The 19,869-nt window shown below is 37.3% G+C and overlaps 1 protein-coding gene across 2 annotated transcripts in view; it reads left to right on the top strand.

Moving 5' to 3' along the window:
- Positions 1-17,706, top strand: part of TSPAN7 (tetraspanin 7) — a 113,308-nt gene extending 95,602 nt beyond the window's left edge. Inside the window, exons 3-8 of one of the 2 annotated variants that reach the window (XM_026674072.2) lie at positions 1,496-1,570; positions 4,086-4,181; positions 6,650-6,805; positions 8,997-9,080; positions 11,920-11,992; positions 16,659-17,706. In XM_026674072.2, coding sequence (XP_026529857.1) covers positions 1,496-1,570; positions 4,086-4,181; positions 6,650-6,805; positions 8,997-9,080; positions 11,920-11,988 — 480 coding nt within the window. In that variant the 3' untranslated portion in view covers positions 11,989-11,992; positions 16,659-17,706. The remainder of the gene's footprint in view (positions 1-1,495; positions 1,571-4,085; positions 4,182-6,649; positions 6,806-8,996; positions 9,081-11,919; positions 11,993-16,658) is intronic. The other variant, XM_026674073.2, reaches the window with a different exon arrangement.
- The last annotated feature ends 2,163 nt before the right edge of the window (positions 17,707-19,869 follow it).

The following is a 19,869-nucleotide window of genomic DNA, read 5'->3' as shown; positions in this document are numbered from 1 at the left end:
GTACCTTGGTTGTTGCTTTTACAATTTAACCCGGTCAGCCAAAACTTTCACTTCTTATCTTCCTCCTGCACATTCTTTTCCGGTCGCGTTCTTCTTTGTGGTGGCCATTTCTGACCACCGCTGCAACTGCCTTTGGGAAAGGGAGTAATGGCCAGCTGAGGAGGAGAGATGCGGCTCTCTTCGACCCTGCTGGCAGTCTCTCCCCTCTTCACCTCTACGGGGTTGCTTAGCCCTGAAACCAGCCGGCTCGAGCGCTTCAGCGATGAGCCCAGACAGAAACCGCGCACGATCGCGGATTTCTGCCTGTCGCCGAAGCCCTTCAAACCGGAAGTCTGCCCTTGTCTTTTTATAGAAGGTGAGGGGACCTGCTTTTGAATTCTCTAGTGTCTTGTAAGGAATGAATGTTGAGACAACGCCCAAACATCAAAATAAAAAAAAATCTCCCCAACCCAATGGTCATAGGTTAGAAAACAAGAGTCAGCACACTCTGGAATGTCACAGATTGTGTATTCCTGTGTAACATTTTTATTTATTAGCATGCATTAACATTTCACATTTAGACATCTACTCATGTAACCAGAATGAATACACAATAAGGGGAAGAATTGCTTTAATTCCTTGACTTGACTGTATCCAAGCTATGATATTACAATCTTATGAAATTTGAAATTAACAACTTACATGATTACACTATTGGTGTGCTTTTTAGATATATACAAGACTAGGCCAAAAATTTTAGAACTACATTTTCCTCTTGTCTAAGCAGTTCAACATGCTGCCATTTCATTCCATTTCCAGTATTTTTAAGTTTGGTTAGCCCAGCAGGAAAAAAAGAATAAATCCACCAGCATCAACATTACTGAGCTGTTCCTTCTTTTGTGAAAAAGGCAACCCCAGGGAAACAGCCATGCACCTTCTTCATTCCATGTTGCTTTTCTCAGCAATAAGTATTTAAATGAGCCTTGAAAAGTCTTTCTGTTGAGTAGGAGGCACATCCCATCACATGATACCTTTCTTTAACCAGATATAATATCCTTATTGCAGTTCTTTAAAAAAGACTCAGAGGACAGATCCCTCCCCTTTTTTCTAGGATTCTAATATCTGTTTTTAATTTCTTGCAACTGAATGAGTAAACTTAAGAAAAAAATTGTAGTCTCATACCTTGAGGGATTCTGATTTACTACTTTTTCATATGGTGCTGATTGTGTGCACTTGGCAAGTTTAAGACTTGTGGACTTCAACTCCTAGAATTCCTGAACTAACATGACTGGAGGAGGAATTCTGGGAGTTGAAGTCCACAAGTCTTAAAGCTGTCAAGTTTGAAGACCCCTGACCTAAGGGGAAATAAGAACAGCATATTAAAGTTGCTGTCTCTCCCCCACCCCCCGTAATAAACATTTATGGGATAGAAATGCTGTTCAGTATGAGTAATCTGTTCTATACAGTGGATGTTTCTTCTTTCTCTCTCTCTCTTTCTTTCTTTCTTCTTTTTTAGTATGCTATGTTTCTATCTCTGGTCTTCCTGGCTGAGCTAGTGGCTGGCATTTCAGGATTTGTATTTCGTCATGAGGTGAGTCTAACTTCCTTGTTAGTAGGTTGATGTCACCAAGGCTGAACCATCTTAGGATACTGGGTGTTATAATTTAGATAAATTCAGCAACTGTATATTCTGGGTGTTTCTTCAATCAGCAGAAAGATGTACAGACTTTTGCTAGTCTATATTGGCCTTGAAGTTAAATTTCTTTGTACATTGTACAGATTTTCTTCTGCTACTTCCACTGAACAGGTATTTATGTAACTCAGAGAGGATTTTTAAGATGCAAGACCTAACTAAAATAGTTCTGTTGATGGTTTGAAAATTGTTATTTCTTTTCTGCACTATAATAATTTCTTTCCTGCATTCTCTAATAACAATATACCTAGACTGATGAAATTAGAAGACAATTTTAGTCCAAGACAGATGTTTCTTTTCCACGATTCTATATATATTGTGGCATATTTAGATAACAGATTAACAGAGTTGAAAGGGACCTTGTAGGCCATCTAGTTCAATTCCCCTCACTAGCAGGAGAGCCTACATCCGTGATGGTGAAGCTATAGAACGTGTGCCAGAGGTGGCACGCAGAGCCATTTGTGCAAGCACATGAGCCCCAGCCAAATTTACCTGCACTGCACAAGCACGCGCCTCCCAGCTGATTTTTGGCCTCCCTCTGCAGCCTCGGGAGGCCGAAAAACGGGCCTTCCGGAAATACCAGAAGTGCCCATTTTCAGCCTCCGGAGGGCTTCTGGAGCCCACAGTGGGTCCATTTTTCTGCCTCCAAAGGCTGCAGAGACTTCCCTCAAGCCCCCGGGAGGGCAAAAATGGCCTCCCCCGGGCTCTAGACGCCCTCCGGAGGCTGAAAACGGGCACTTCTGGTATTTCCGGAAGGCCTGTTTTTTGGCGTCCTGAGGCTTCCCTCGAGCCTCTGGGAGGCTGAAAAAGGCCTCAAACGGGCTGAAAATCAGCTGGGAAGCTTGCACATGTGCAGTGCAGGTAAGGGGGTGGGGGTGTTGCATATGCTTGCGCAGGGGGGTGAGGTGCATTGCACTGTGGGTGCCGGCACACGCACGCTTTCAGCACACCACAACAAGAAGGTTCGCCATCACTGGCTTACATCATTTCTGACAAATGGCAATCCAATTTCTTCTTGAAAGCCTCCAGTGATGAAGCTCCCACAACTTCTGAAGGCAAGCTGTTCCATTGGTTGAATGAAGACTATCTGACAAAACGATCAGATTATAATAAAGGGGAGAGTCCGAAAAGCTATTGTTGGTGTCCTGAAATCTTTGATTTTCATTCTATTTTCTTTTTCTTTTAATGTTCTGTCAAATTAAGGAACTCTTGACATTGCTTTAGTGATTTAGTACCTGAAACTTCTGTTCAGAAACACATTATCATTTCTAATTAGAAAATAACAGTTAAAATTAATATAGGATAGGATTTATGCTTAAAAAAACCCCAACAATTTGGTTTGGTTCCTGAAATGTTTGCTTTTTAGAAGCAGCTAAAAAACCAACCACTGGCATTTTCAGATTTGAAAGACTAAATATCCAGAAAAGATATTTTGAAACATGTGCGAGTATGATATCTGCAGTTCTTTAAAGCAGCCAAGTCTTTTCCTAAGTTAACACAGAAACACACAGAACACTCAGGAAATAAGATTCTGTTCTTGGCACAAATATATAACTGTTCCAGATTAATAATCAGTATTTTCCAGAAAACTTCTGAATTTCTCTAAGAAACTTAGATCAACAGTTCTTAAAGTATGGTATTTCAGGAGATCCTTGAAGTCAAATAAATATTTTAATATTTCTAAATTTTAATTTCTAACACAGTACATACTGATGGATATAAATTCTTTGGGGTCCTCAATCATTTAAAAAATGTAATGGGGTGAAACTAAGAAGCATGACATAGATAATTCTTGCAAATAATGTGTGAAACTACTGTAGGGTTTTCTGGAAAGACAGCTCAAACACTTCCTTCCCTTCCCTTTCCTTTTTATTTCTGACTTCTTGGGACTTGCAGGACTGAAAATGATTAATACAAAGAACAAGTCTCTTAGAACTCTGTAACATTTATTAGAGAAAATATGGTTAGGGTTACCACACACAAATTCTGATTTTCATAACGGGCCTTCTATATCAATCAGGATAGGAATATCCTTTCTGATGCCATTACAGTGAAGAGGTCAAGGAAGAAGAGGGCAGACCTGCTGGGTTTTTTTAAAGGCATGGCAGCCTCATTCTTTTTAAATAATTGCTTTTCCCTTTATCAGTCAGGATTTTGGCTGTTATAGTACCAAATGTGATATTTAATTTTCATTTCTCTGTGGTTGCATCAAAATAGGAATTTATTAAATGTTCAGTGATGACTTCCATTAATCTTTAATGTTTTTTCAGGAGGAATGACATGTAAAATATATTTTTGACTTTTCATCTAAAAATTATGTTTCCTCACTATTGGGGTTGAGCAGGAGAAATCTCACTGGAAAGTTAATTGGACTGTTCATGCAGTTTATCTCATTGTCTCAATTCCCTTTTAGATCAAGGACACTTTCCTTAGGACATACACTGAAGCCATCCAGAATTACAATGGAAATGATGAGAAGAGCCATGCAGTGGATGATGTACAACAGAACGTAAGTTTAGAGCTGCTGAACTGAAAATCAGTGTTTGGATTGCAGTATAAAGGTGTAGATGTTGGCAGTGTTTTTTTATGGATGCAATAGCATCAACCATGTCAGAGTGTTTGTAGTGTGACTACTATTGTGAAACAACCCAGGAGCAAAACACAGCACATAGAGGCAGTTAACAGTGGTTTATATATAAGACATATACAGAAATATACGTGGTAGGCAAATACATGACAATCAATCTTCTTAACTCTACACGGAGAACTCTGCAATGAATACAAGACACAAGGAAAAAATGCCCTCTAATGGCTCCCTTTATATAGACACCTCTCAAAGAGGTAAAACTTCTGTGGACCCATTCTTCGTCTTAAAAAGGCAATACCCATGCTATGCTGATTCATCTTCATTACATCAGCCTTACATTGCATCAGCCTTACAGCAACCGGTCAGCTCTTAAATATCTATACCTTAACAAACCATACTTATCTAGTCATTTTTTCTAGTTCCTGATATTTTACTCAAATAATTTACATTCAGGAAGTCCCAGGTTCCATTGCAGCCATTCAGGGCAGCTACTGTCAATTACAACTGGTAATATTGAAATAGAGAGCCCAGTGATCTGCTTATACTCTCCTACAGTACAGAGGGTTCTTTGCATTTGAGAATTGTTTTCTGTCCAACTATCTGTGAATTTCATCGTTTTAAGGCACATAGATTTCCACAGCCTTGGCGTAAAAATACATTTTTATATTATTCTTTGGTGAAAATATAGGAAGGTAATCATGAAATTACTTTTGCAAAGACAAAACTTTGCAAATTTCTTTCCTTTCTCAGTTTGTTATCTGCGTTTGAACTTTAAATTTTAAATTTCTCTAGACAAGAATTGTGCCTTTTGCCTTTTCGTCATCATTCTGACAAATTATGACCACTTATGATAATATAATATAGACAATCTCTGGGTTATGAGTGTTCCCTTAGTGAACATTCAAAGTTACGTGATAAGTGCCCCCTAGCATTTGCAAACAAGGCCCGAAACTACAAATCTTGCAGCACCACAGCAGTTGTTTGCCCTTATAAACCACCGCAGAAGCTCTGCAACATTTGTCCTGCATATTGCAGGCCGAAATGGAGCTTAAGACAGCCAGATCCGGGCCTCAGAGGCTTCATTTCGGTCAGCAACGGGCTGAGGGAGGCCTGCAGAGGGCTGAACGGACCATCAGAGGGCCAAATGGAATGTTGGCCGGATTCACCCCTCAGAAGCTCTACTCCAACGCCAGCGGAGGCCCAAACGGAACTGCAGAGGGGCGCACACAGTTGAGAGGCTAGAGAGGAGCCTGCTTGCTAGATCTTCACAAGGGAAGTGCCCTGGTGTGGCAGGTCACTGGGGGTGGGGAAGCAGTCGTGGGGAGCACGAGATATTTCAGTGGGTCGGGGAGGCCTTGGGTGGTCTTAGGCAGATGGACTGTTCAAACAGTAGGCCCCCCATGACCTTCCCCACCCTGAATTACCTTGGGTAACGAGCCTCGCATTCGATTAGCAAATGCGTGGATGAAAGGAGGGAGTGATCCTATTCACCCCCATGTATCGGGTGGGCTTCAAAATTTTTAGCAACTGGTTCTCTGGGTTGCTGTGTGTGTGTGGCCTAGTTGTCCTCCTGCACCTCGGGGGGGGGGTGTTTTTCCACTCCCCGAGCTCCAGAGGCTTTCCTTGAACCTCTGGGAGGGCGAAAACAGCCTCCCCAGGCTTCGGAGACATTCTGGAGGCCAGAAACAGGCCTCTTTCTGGCCTTCTGGATCCTTTGGGAGGCCCGGTTTTTGCCCTCCCCGAGCCTCCGTGCGGGCCCTACACTTACCTGGCATCCAAAAGGGGATATGTGGGGACTTCTGGAAGGGGTCGGGTGGGCGGGGCCAGCCAGGGGCTGGATTTGCTAGTTCACTGAACCGGTAATTAAAAATGAAAAAAGTAGCTACTGGTTCGCCTGAATTGGGGTGAACCAGTAGCATCCCACCCCTGCCATGAATCCTTGGGTTACAAGGGCTCCATGCTTGGGCAGGCTCCTTTCTATTTGTAATGCGAGGATTACCTGCAGCAATAGCATTTAGACTTATATAGTGATTCACAATGCTTTATAGCCCTCTCTAAGCAGTTTACAGATTCAGCATGTTGCCCCCAACAATCTGGATCTTCATTTTACTGACCTCAGAAGGATGGAAGGCTGAGTCAACCTTGAGCCTGGTGAGATTCAAACTGCCAATTTGCAGGCAGCCAGCAGGCAGCAGAAGTAGCCTGCACTTCTGTATTCTAATTATTGTGCCACTCTTACTATAATAATAATCCCTTGACTATCTTTTCTCTCTCTTTATTTGTTTGGAATATTTTGAAATCAAATTATTTGTTTGGAATATTTTGAAATCAAATGCATAACATCTTTCCCAGTTTTGTAACAATTTTTGCTTCCTTTTTCCCATCATTAGCTGAGTTGTTGTGGTGTCCAGAACTACACCAACTGGAATACTAGCCCTTATTTTAGTGAACATGGAATTCCCCCAAGTTGTTGTATGAACACGAGTGACTGTAATTCTATGGACTTGCGTAACATGACTATTGCTCCTACTAAAATAAACCAGAAGGTATGGTTCATTTCAGGATTTCACAATAAAATATTTAATGCATACATGCATACATGTATTTCTCTGTCTCTGTTATGCCCACTATTTTATGATCCTGTCTTTGGTTATTGATAATGTACTGAAACATGTTTCTGACAGGTTGCTAATGTTCTTATCCTGGTCATGATGTTTTCCAGTTATCAACAGGAAAAATATGTTTTCCACATAGCCCCATTAATAAACTTCCTCAGTGATTTCTGAACTAACTTCCCTATACCTATTATAACTATAAACTAACACCCCCCCCCTTTTTATAACTCTGTAATCCCTTAATTTGGGGTAGAGTTGGGGAGTAGATGGAGCTGAGCATTTACTGGCAGATGCCCTTCCTGACGCCACATAGAGTTTGCAGCAGATGATTTTTTTTTGCACCCTGAGAGAAACATTTGTCGCTACCTAGGATTGAACTCTTAACCTTCCAAGTGGAAAGCGAGTATCTACACCACTCCTATTATGACTACAAACATCCCCATAATAATTATTGCTTAAAGCAAAGAATTCAGCAAATAGATTCAAATCTATTAGCAACTGCTTACAAATAGCAAGTCTACTTGAATCTATTTATGACAGTTTTCATGGCTGTCTTTTATTAGTTTCTGACTCCTTTTTTAAATTCATCATTTGGGACATGTTTCACATTTACATGTTAACAATCTACAATCTAAATGTAGAAAATAGAATAAGTGATCAGAGGCTATCCTTTATTAGATATGTTTTATTACTGTATATTTTATAGCTGTATAGAATTCATGTTGCAAGAAGAATACAGCAAAAATTGCCACAGATCAAGGTTTGTAAACATTGTTGCATCTTATAGTGTATGAAAACAAATGGAATGAATAAATATTAGAAAACTTTGTTTCATGGCACATATATAAAGCCAAATAGACTTTGTTTCACAAAAATATATTTTCTTCAGTGGCTAAGGTTTACAGTAGAGGGAGCAAATCAACTCAGAAAAAAATAAACTATTGAATTCTACAAAAGTTTCATAAAAGAGCATTGAATGTTGATGCATTAGCAATAGCAATAGCACTTAGACTTGTATACCACTTTACAGTGCTTTACAGCCCTCTCTAAGTGGTTTTACAGAGTCAGAATAATGCCCCCAACAATCTGGATTCTCATTTTACCCACCTCGGAAGGATGGAAAGCTGAGTCAATCTTGAGCCTGGTGAGATTTGAACTGCCAAATTACAGGCAGTTGGCATTCAGCAGAAGTAGCCTGCAATATTGCACTCTAACCACTGCACCACTGTGCAGATACAGTATAAATACAGTATAAATCTTCAGTATAATGATAGGAGGAAATCACTTCAGTATAATGATAGGAGGAAATCAAATTCCAGGATGGGTGCACCCCTACTAAAAGCACAGCAGAGTGAGCCTCTGTTCTCCTCACTTTGTGGGAGTCACAAGATTTTCCAGGAAAAAAATAACCGTGCAAGTACCCCTAATGCCAACCAACCAGTACTTCAAATTGCACTAAGAATCAAAGCAGTACAAGGCAAAACATGTGATTTTTCTCATGCCGGTATGTACCAGCCAGCATTTAGGCTGCATTTAGACCAACTAAAAGCTTCCAGGTCATCTTGAAAAGCAGCCCAATATACAACAGATATATGCTATTGTAAATTAGATTAATTTCATGTCCAGTTATGTTGGCACTCACTCTTAGAATTCTTGGATTGGTTACCAAGAAGCCAATTGGTTTAAATTACAAGTATTTTGGAGGACACCAGGTCTGAGAAATCTGATTGGGTATGCTTCATTTACTTAAACAGCTTAAATATTATCAGTGCAATGATTTTCATCTTCAGCATGTTTCAGAAATATACTCTGATGAAGCTGGTTTCTTTTCTACTAAAATATTTATAAGATAATAATCATATAGCATGAAATAAAGTGTGAGTACATTAATTAGAAAATGTTAACAAAAGGCATATTTTATCAGGTAATTTTGCTGATAATTTTTCAACAATTGTAATGAATATGCAGTGGGGACAGAATAATTAAAGAAGTATTATAAATCATATTTGATTATGACAAATTTCAGAAAAGTTATATCTCTAGTAACTATTTTTCAAGTGATTAAACATGGACCAGAGGATATAATTTTGAAGAGCAATTAAATGTTCTTTGTTTTCTTTAGGGCTGTTATGATTTGGTGACCAGTTTTATGGAGACCAATATGGGAATCATAGCTGGAGTGGCTTTTGGAATTGCATTCTCACAGGTATACCATTTAATTGCTTTGAAGTGTGTTTGACCCAGCTTCAGGGAGGGATTATGGAGAGGTACATGCCTCAAACTGTTCATTAATGCTCAGGTAATCTGTTCATTGATTTTTCTTTTTCTAACTTAAATGGAGTTTCGCCTAGAGAGTATCAGTTACAGCCCAACTAATGACGGCCTCAAGTGGGGAAAAGATTCTTCCATTGGATCAAATAAGGGTTAACCTAGTAAAAGTAGTGTAAATGGAGAATAAACAGCCCACATGACAAATAGTTGATTCATAGTTTGCATAACTTAGATTTGTCTTTGTTTAAAAGAAATATCAAATTTGGAATCTCATAATGTTTTAGAAAAGAATTAAGCATACGCTTAATTTGTCCCATTTAGAGGGTTATAGTTAAGACCATCAACAAATATTTTTTATCAAGACTCAAGCAGTTAGCATTTGTTGTAAACAAATGTGGATTTTATGTAAATACTGCATCTAAAAATCAAAGTCAGGACAACATGCTAATGAAGCTGCTTTCCATGCAAATTTCTTTCTTCAGAAATTAGAAAATGTGTCCCTAAGTTCTTTATTTTTAAGCACAAAGGATTGAGTCAATCTTTTTGCTATAGTTATGTTAAAATAGTATGCCAATTGAAATTAATCTGATTCTAATTTACTGAGATTAGTCATAGATCTAAAGATGCTAAAAGTCATTTAATTCAACACACTGCTCTAAAATAAAGCCTAGTACTACCAGTCACATCTCATATTCTGAGTTGTATTTGTCAGTAATAAGAGGTATTCAGACCAATTTCTTTAACTCATTTGACTGTTTAGTTGGATTTTTTGTGATGCAGCTGCTGCTGAGGACAATGATGATAGCAGTTAAGAAATTAATAGCAGTTTAAATGCTGTTTTAGATTTCAATATTAACCATTAAATTGATTAATAGTAAAGTTAAGAAAAGCAAAGAAGCTAGTTCTGTATATAGTACATAGTTAATTTATGACATTCACTAAACAAAGTATATTAAATAATAACTAGCAGTCAAAATTACTTTTCAAAAAAGTAAGCAGATTTATGAAGAATCTTAATGACAGGTGCAAGCATTCTCCTTGGTAGGGGGAGACAATTTTGGTGTTCAGGAACCCTGAATGCAGATGGATGGCAATATGTAACAAAGAACTCTTGTCATCAGCTTTCCAACTTGTCAGAATTTTTTTGTCTCACTGCCATTGGAAGTAGAATCTTGGTTCTACTACATTAATCTTTTTGGTAGTGGTTCAGTGCGGCAGTATAATCTTGTTTGCATCATAGTAGTTCAGAAAAGAGAAGCAAAGATATATCTAGAGCTGCCTTTGAGATATCTCTGTTTTGTTTCCTATCAAAAGTTTATTCCAGAGGTTGTAATAATTTAGAAGCTTAGAAACAAAAATGACATCATCTGGTAAAATTTGTTATCAAAGGGCACATGATGAAATAATATGGATGAATATTTTCCAATTACATCTAGATCAACAAATATTTAAGAAAAATAATTGTAAAATTCCATGTTGTAGCTATTACTTTGACAGGAGATTATTAATTTTAAAATACAGAAAAATTATAATATTACTTACAGCATGAGTTTATTTTCTTATTAATTAGGCAGGACTGAGACTAGGCACATGTGTAAAATATATTAGAAATCAATTTTTCAATATATTGTCTCTTAATTTTAATAATAGTATGGGAAAATATGTAGTCGTATGTTTTGTCTATACTATTATTTTATACTTTTTGTTTGACAGTTCTCTTGTTAAAGTAAATTTAAATATTTGTGCATTATCTGAGTGAGGCAAAAAACATTAATATCAACAAAATCTAAAACTGGAAGCCACTCCTAGGTACAGTTTGAATTTGAGAATAGTTTTGGGAAGGGGAACATTTCAACGATTGAAATGCTTTTTCAGAATAAAGTTAAAATATAGTCTAGAAATATTTTAAAACATACTATTTATTGAGAAAATAAGGCTTAAAATATATATTTTTCTAAAATTCACCAATGAGACATATCATTTGGCATTTTCATAAAATAGTGCCCTTTATAGATAAGACCAACTCAAATTTTCAGAAAATGATTCTTCTATGGTACTTATTAGAGGTAAAAGTAAAGAATGTCCATTTATTTCAAGAATTAGTCTATGAATTATAGCAAGGTTGGGCAATTAGAGTCCAAACCTATGGTGCTGCAAGCTGGAGGCTAATCACCAAGTGACTGGTAGTGAGACTTTGAGTTTGAAAAAGAAAAAAGGAAATAGAATAGATCCTATGCTTAACAACCCCCTCCAGCCAAATGCATACATCTAGAAATGTCAACTTTGCCTTTTTAGCAACATCTTATCATTCCACCCCACTGCATTTCTTGGAGACTTAAAATAATTTCAAAATGTTGCTTTTAACTAAATTAAAGTTGCTCATTCCACTAATAGATATCCTGATCCACAGTCACATCCAAATATATTTCAAACAGCTGAAAAATATGTTTGACCAGAGGCATGGTGAAGGATAAAAAAATGTGCATATCTAGTTCAACATTTATGTAGCCTTTTGCCAAAAGCTAAATTCAGCAATGCAAAGAACAGACCCATGCTACTTATGTTTATTTGTTTATATCAAATTCCATTGTTCAATGGTATTCATTCTGAGTAAAGGTTACTTTTAGGCACTCTATTTTGGCTGTAGGCTTTATTTTATATTATTTCATTTCACATATTTCCACAAATTTAAAAATCTAAAATCCTTTTTGCAGACTCACTACATTTCATGACACTGGATTAAATGCATGATTCTTTTCCTTTCTCTTCTGCAGCTGATTGGCATGCTGTTGGCGTGTTGTCTGTCTCGGTTTATTACTGCCAATCAGTATGAGATGGTGTAACAAGGTGAGATTCTGCACATTGCATGCAAGATGCTTTTTTTCAGAGTCAGGCAAATGCTTTGCTTTCCACTTGGAGTAAGATAGATTTTATAGCTGCTCTCTCCAGCATGGCCTTTTATTGCAGTCAGCACAACTCCCATCAGCCTCGGCCAATGTTATTCTGGGTGGTTTATATCAATGAAAAGACATTCAGTGCTGAATGACATTATGATTTGCATTAATGGTAAAGCAGAACAGCAAAAAGAATTCTGTAGGGACTATCCTGTAATATAATTCTCCATTATTTTATTTTAAATTAATAGACAAAAGTAGCTTTTTAAAATACTATCTCTGCTGATATTCTGGAATGTGTGGTCTCATTCCCATCACTATAAAACTTGGCAACCCTAAACCCAAGGGTGGGATTCTACCTGGTTGGTCCAGTTCTATAGAACCAGTTGTTACGATTCTGCGCAGTTCGGAGAACCGGCAAATCGCTTCACTGGCTGGCCCCGCCCTGCCCTGCCCACGCCATCCAACTTGCCTGCCTTTGGTAAGTTACTAGTTTTCCTTTTTTTTCCCCAACCATCAGCTGTTCTGCTGTGCCGGGAGATTTAGATTAGCTAGAAAGCAGGAAATCATGGGTTTTCTTGCTTTCTAGCTAATCTAAAAGCAGAGCTGAACCTTTCTTAGGACTGAAGCTTCTATTTTTCAGTGCAGACTCCGGTAATAGATTGCAGAAAGGTAGAAATGAATATGTGATTCTGTGAGCAACTCAATCTGCCTGCCTGCTTTGCCTGATTTTGGGTAAAAGTTGTCCTTTTTTAATAAAAAATAATAATATTTACATCAATATTTACATATAAGCCACACCAGCAAGTCACATGACCAACAAGCCACACCCAGTCAAGCCACGCCCACCCAGTCACATGACCAACAAGCCACACCCACAAATTAGGCCATGCCCACAGAACTGGTTGTTAAGAAATTTGAATCCCACCCCTGCCTAAACCCATATTTAAAATCAGTGCAGGAATTTTGCCTCATTTTACAACCTTTCTTGCCACAGTTGTTAAGTGAATATTTGCAGTGGTTAAGTTAGTAACCTGATTATTAAGTGAATCTGGTTTCCCCATTGACTTTGCTTGTTAGAAGGGCACAAAAGGTGATCATATGACCCAAGGACATTGCAAATATTATAAATATGAATCAGTTGCTAAGTATCTAAATTTTGATCACGTAACCATGGGGATGCTGCAATGGTCATAAGTATGAAAAATGATCATGTCACTCTTTTCAGTGCCGTTGTAACTTTGAACGGTCACTAAAAAAAAACATTGTAACTTGAGGACTACCTGTAATGGATTAGATGTAGGTTTAAAAGGTGAAAATTATCCAGACAAGCCAGAAACATTCTTGGCCACTAGAACTATTGATCTAAAAAAATTGTTTCATTTTACTCCTTTTAAAAAAAACCCCAAAGGTACAATTTTAGCGTGCTCTTAGATTTGACTTTCTACCCATTTGATTCCCCTTCAGCCAAGAGTATTTTTGTTCAGCATAAGCTTATGCATAAATCATGCCTATTCACAGAGAAATTGGATCCTTATCATAGCCATGCATGCTTTCTTAACAGCTATGATAGTATGCACTGCATGAAAGCTGGTTCATGGCCTTCATAGTAGAACAGAAACTTGAGCAGAAACCCAATGTAGCAGTAAATGTTCCAAATGGAACCAGAATGTTCAGAGCAAGTCTACTACATACCAGTCTATTCTGGACACAGAATGTGGTTCATTGCTTTTGAAGCCATCAGTGTTTTAGATTTATACTGAATGTCCAGTGATCTGTGTTTAGCTCATCCAAAGTGGTATATGAACATATAATCAGTGCCCTGAATCCTTGTATGAATTCCCTTTTAATTCAGTGTAGGAGTAGATTCATACACAAACATATGTGAGAGGTCCTGGGTGCTCCATGAGTTTGGTTGTTTGCCTGCCAACATTTCATTACCCAAATTAGTTAACATAATCAGTGCTAGTCCTGTAACTTCACTAGCAATGGTGTTATCTAATTTGAGTCATGAAATGTTAGCAAGGAAACAACCAAGTTCAGAGAGCACCAATGATCCCTCATTTTAACCTTGAGCTACCAATATTCTCCATTATTGGTAAAAAAAAACTCTTCATACTCTACATAAATGTAGAGCAACTGCATTCTCTTCGCTGATGATGTAAAGCTATTCAACACCACAGACAATACTACTACCCTCCAAAAAGACCTTGACTATGTATCAGAATGGTCAATCAAATAGCAGTTCAAACCTCAACAAATAAATGCTCTGTCTTACATATTGGTAAAAAAAAAAAAAAGAGGAAAATAAAATACAAGCTAAATAGTCAAGGCCTCCTTGAGGATCCAAACTCTGTCAAGGACCTTGGAGTACTCATCTCTAATGATCTAAGTGCTAGAGCCCACTGTAACTACATAGCCAAAAAGGCATTAAGAGTTGTTAATCTAATCCTATGTAGCTTCTTCTCTGGTAATATCACACTACTAACTAGAGCATACAAAACATTTGCTAGACCTATACTTGAATACAGCTCATCAGTCTGGAACCCATATCATGTATCTGATATTAACACAATTGAGAAAGTCCAGAAATATTTCACAAGAAGAGTTCTCCGCTCCTCTACTCATTGCAGAATACCTTATGCCACCAGGCTTGAAACTCTAGACCTAGAAAATCTAGAACTACGCCGTCTTCAGTCCGATCTAAATATAGTATATAAAATCATACATTGCAATGTCCTACCTGCAAATGAATACTTCAGCTTCAACCATAACAATACAAGAGCACACAATAGATATAAACTCAAGATTAACCACACCAAACTTGATTGCAGAAAATACGACTTCAGCAACAGAGTGGTCAATGTCTGGAATACTTTACCTGACTCTGTGGTTTCTTCCCCAAACCCCAAAAACTTTAACCTTAGACTGTCTACTATTGACCTCACACCCTTCCTAAGAGGACTGTGCATAAGTGCACCAATCTTGCCTACCGTCGCTGTCGTATTGTTTCTTTTTATTTTTCTTATAAGTATCCATCTCATGTATTGAAAACTATGTTTATTCTTATACCTGTATCTTGTAATTGATTGACAAATCAAAAAAATAAATAAATAAATAAAAAAACACAACACACACACACACACACACACACACACACACATATATATATATATATATATATATATATATATATGTGTGTGTGTGTGTGTGTGTGTGTGTGTGTGTGTGTGTTTTCTTAAGTTTTCGGTACTTACATGTATGGTGTTGGCTTGGTTGGGTATTCTCCCACGTCATTGTAGTTCTTTTAAAGTTGTAGCACCGTTTCAGCAGAATCTCATCTGCCATCATCAGGCTTCTGTATTGTACAGAATACAGTATACAATACAGAAGCCTGATGATGGCAGATGAGATTCTGCTAAACGCTGCTACAACTTTAAAAGAACTACAATGACGTGGAGAATACCGAACCAAGCCATAATACATACATACATACATACATACATACATACATACATACATACATACATACATACATACATACATATATATATATATATATATATATATATATATATATATATATATAATGTTATTATATTATTTTGCAGAAAAGGGAGGAATTCCTGAGAACATAGAAGTTATTTGCATTCATAGGAAACCTGTGCAGGACATTCAAAGATATGAGCAAATAGAAACAGTGAAATAAATGGCTTAGTCCAATGTTTCCAGGGATTCTAATATTGTAATTTTATTGCCCATAACAGTTGTTTGTATACAGAAAGTTCTGTTAAGACACTGAAATCAATGCAGGACTTCTTGATCATGTGGTCTATATGTTATATAATTCCCATGGTTTAAATAGAGATCTTGAGTTCCTAATTATTCATTATGATATCTACCATATAGCAAAAAACATTTTAAAAATAGTGATTCCCCTAGTGTTTTTACAGGAGTACTACTTAAAGGAATCACCAAAGTTGCAGTGCAGGGAGAAATGTTCATTTGCTGTCCCTTGAGGTTGTAGTGTGAGAGAAATTATTACCAATATATTAGATTGCTTGCTTCCAGAGTTCCTTTCATTGGTGAATTAGTTGACTTCTCCATCAGAGTCACCTGGGAGAAAATTTATTTACAGGTAGTCCTCGATTTACAACAGTTCATTTAGTGACCATTCAAAATTACAGTGACACTGAAAAAGTCACTTATGATCGTTTTTCACACTTACAACCATTGCAGCGTCCCTGTGGTCACCTGATCAAAATTCAGATGATTGGCAACTGGTTCATATTTAAGACAATTACAGTGTCCTAATCCTAACCCTGTGATCAGATTTTGCAACCTTGTGACAAGCAAAGTCAATGGGAAATCCAGATTCACTTAACAATTATATTACTAACTTAACAAATAACATGATTCACTTAACAACTGTGGCAAGAAAGGTTGTAAAATGGGAAAAACTCACTTACCAAATGTTTCACTTAGCAACATATATTTTGGGCTCAATTATGGTTGTAATTGGAGAATTACCTGTACACAATAGAAATCTTATGATTGATGGAAATGAAAAAAATAATTATTACCTTATAATAATTATCTTCCTTTCTGTACATCTCCAGGAGTATGAAATACAGTACCTGTTTTCAATCAGGAACTAGAAATTTCTTGGAAGACTTCTAAAGAATGTTAGAGCACACATAACACAACTACACATATACACACATAAAGACAACACTTTCTCAACTTTGTACCATGCATAATGTACCATTCCGTGAAGTACTGCCGTGCCACAAAAAGTAGCCTGAACCATTGAACATCCAGTACTGTGCACTCCATCTCAACAACTGTGCATATGATGGCACTGTATGTTTGTTCTTGATCAGACAGTAGTTGCATTGTAAAGTTAAAGGAGGTAATTCATTGACAGCAATTATTAGGCTGTGCATGTAGTGACTGGAAGGCACCATTAGCCTTTCACCATGGTTAATAAATGTTGCACACATCCATATTAAGCCTGTATAGAAATATATATATTATTTTGGTTTATCAAATTTTTCATTTCTTGATTTTGTTTATACTTTTACTAAAGTGTGTCAGTCTATATAATCTCCCCTTTCCAACCACTGTCCAAAATAAAATAAAAAATCATTTACATAACTTGGGGGATACTTGAAAATAAATGTGCAAAATCTGGTTGAGGGAAATTAATGTATTGGTATTCTGCTACATCTTTCATTCTTGATCAGTATTGTATGCCTAGTGTTTTTGCCAATAGGCCTTTGTCTAGTGCATTTTGCCTCAGAATCTGAACTTGTGTGATAATTACTAAGGTGTGTTGTTTGCTTACTGTGAAGCCGATAATTTTGCTTTCTTTGATTAGATAAATTATAAATCAGATTGTGCTGTAATGCAACTTTTTTCTTATGCCCTTCTTTTGTTTTATTCTCCTTTTGCATTGAAGTTGCCACCAAATTCATTGTCAAATCAATCAAAATAATAACTAAAAGAATGTGTGGAATATTTTTCAGGATGGGGAACAAAAGCTTAAGACCTTTCTAAAAAAACTAGGATTTTTTAAAATAAGGCCTCTGTCTAGCATGCCGACAAGAATGCATTGATATTGTATTCGTGATATATATATTAATAAATGGAACCATTACAGATTTCTACTGGCTTCTCTTTATTTTTGTTTTATTGATACCTTGTTATCTGTGGCTGTGTTATAAAAGTATGTGCTTTAAAACATATCTGAATATATCATGATTGCTAGCATGTTCTAAAGTGTTTAATATATGATGTTATTTTTTCTAATTACCATGTTAATATTACATATTAATATTCGACAGTTATTTACCATATGCAACCTGACTTAGTGCTTGGTTTTGTCATTGGTTTTGCCATAGGCTTTCGGTGTCACTGTGACATCTTGCACAAGAGCAAGATGTTAGCTTTGGTTTCATCTGAAGATAAAGGAACATCTGGATAACCCTGTGATAAAAGAGAGATGTTCATGTGTGATTTTTTATTGCACTCCTCTCAAGCTTTAATAAACATTAGGCTCTAAAATCCACTGCCTTCTCTCCCTCAACTCTTTCCTCTGTTCGCCAGTGAACAGAACTAAAATCTTGAATTAACAATTGAGGTCAGGTTCTGAGGAATCTCTGGCCAATTCTGCAGATTCATTACATGGCTTGTATTGAGGCTCAAACTGAGAATCCTGGTTACCCAATCAGTGGAGAAAAGGGCATGTTAGAATGCTGGGCTTTGGGGCTAAAACACATGCAGCCACATGTGTAAATTTCAGGATGATTTGCCCAATGAGCGATACAGATGCTGAATGGAATAATTTTATTTTTCCATATTTGGCTATATGTAAAGGAATTGGTAGGAAATGCATCCCACCCTGAAAGGAACTAGAACCTAGTTATTCTCGTTGCAATGCAAAATTAGGGGAGAAGGAAGTTTCAACAATTACATTTGGTTACAGTAATCACATTTCTCTTTTAGCCAAATCTCCATTGGAATTTAATTTTATCCTGTTAGAATAGACACCAGTTCTTTGTACTCTTTATCAGACAGTGTCTGCAAAAGGATTGTGGTGTAAGGTACATCCTCAGAAGCCCAATTAACAACAAAATCTTGCATTTAGACTGGCCATATTCCTCCTGGGTCTTTAGCAGCAATCTGATATGAAATAATTAAGCAGAATTACTTATATTTTTATACCTGCTGTTAGCAACTGACAACCTTGGCAACTACTGTGGTCTATTCAGTAGTGGGCTGCAAATTTTTTAACGACCAGTTCTCTGGCTAAGTAGTCGTGGCCAGTTGGTCATGTGACTGGGTGGGTGATATCACATATCACCTGCCCAAAAAACAGCCTGAAAATGGACCAAATAACAGCCTTAAAATGACCCAATGACCCAGCCTGTCCATCAGCTAATTGTCTTCCTTGCAAACAGCTTCTTTCTTGCAAATAATTTCTTCCTTGCAACTTGCTCCTTTGCAAACATTATCTCTTTAAATGAGTTGTTTCTCCAGAAACGAAGCACCTCATTTCTGAGTTGTAATCTGATATACCCTGCTGCTCTTCTCTTCTCTGGAGACAGCCAGTCTGTGGAATTTTCCATTCTGCTACTTGAGCCCCCACCTCAGGAATTTCTCCTTGTGGCTTTTTCTATAATGGCATTTCTGTCTTCAGCTAGTAAACACGCTTTAAAAGCTTCCAAATGCAGTTCCTGCTCTGGTTTGCATTCAAATACTGCAGCAACAATATCCCACGAGTCATCTAGACTATTTAAAACCAAAAGCACTTTATGAGATTTAGAAATTTCACGCTGTTCTAACTCCACAAACAATGTTTGCATATTCACCAGATGCTGCTCAACAGATTCTCCCAGTTGCAAACTGGCTCTGTATAACTTCCTTGATAATTGCACGATATTGAATGCTGACACAATCATGTGTACAGTCCTTAATTTCTGCCAGACCTCAATTGCACAGCAAATACTCTAAACTGTTTTTCCAAATGGCTCAATACTGTTTCACCCACACTCTATCAGCCAGTCAGGCATATCAGGTTTGGGAGAATCTTGACAGCCATCTTTCTGCAGCTTTCCTTCTGGATTGCAATTTTCTATTGAGGCTAAGTCCAGTTCTGTGAGCAGTTGCATCTGTGAGAGATTCCTTAGAATGTGATACCACAGTAATTCTGCCAAACTTTCACAGCCTGCATCGACTTTTAAGTCCTCAACTTACAGCAGTTCATGAGTGACCATACAAAGTTAAAGGCACTGAAAAAGTGACCTATGACTGTTTTTCATACTTAAG

Source organism: Notechis scutatus, chromosome 5 (genome assembly GCF_049901735.1).
Source record: "Notechis scutatus isolate UNSWTSFEM ecotype Mainland chromosome 5, rNotScu1.2, whole genome shotgun sequence".
Taxonomy (NCBI): domain Eukaryota; kingdom Metazoa; phylum Chordata; class Lepidosauria; order Squamata; family Elapidae; genus Notechis; species Notechis scutatus.
Note: the sequence above shows the minus strand (reverse complement) of the source record. Positions and strands in the feature narration are given on the sequence as shown.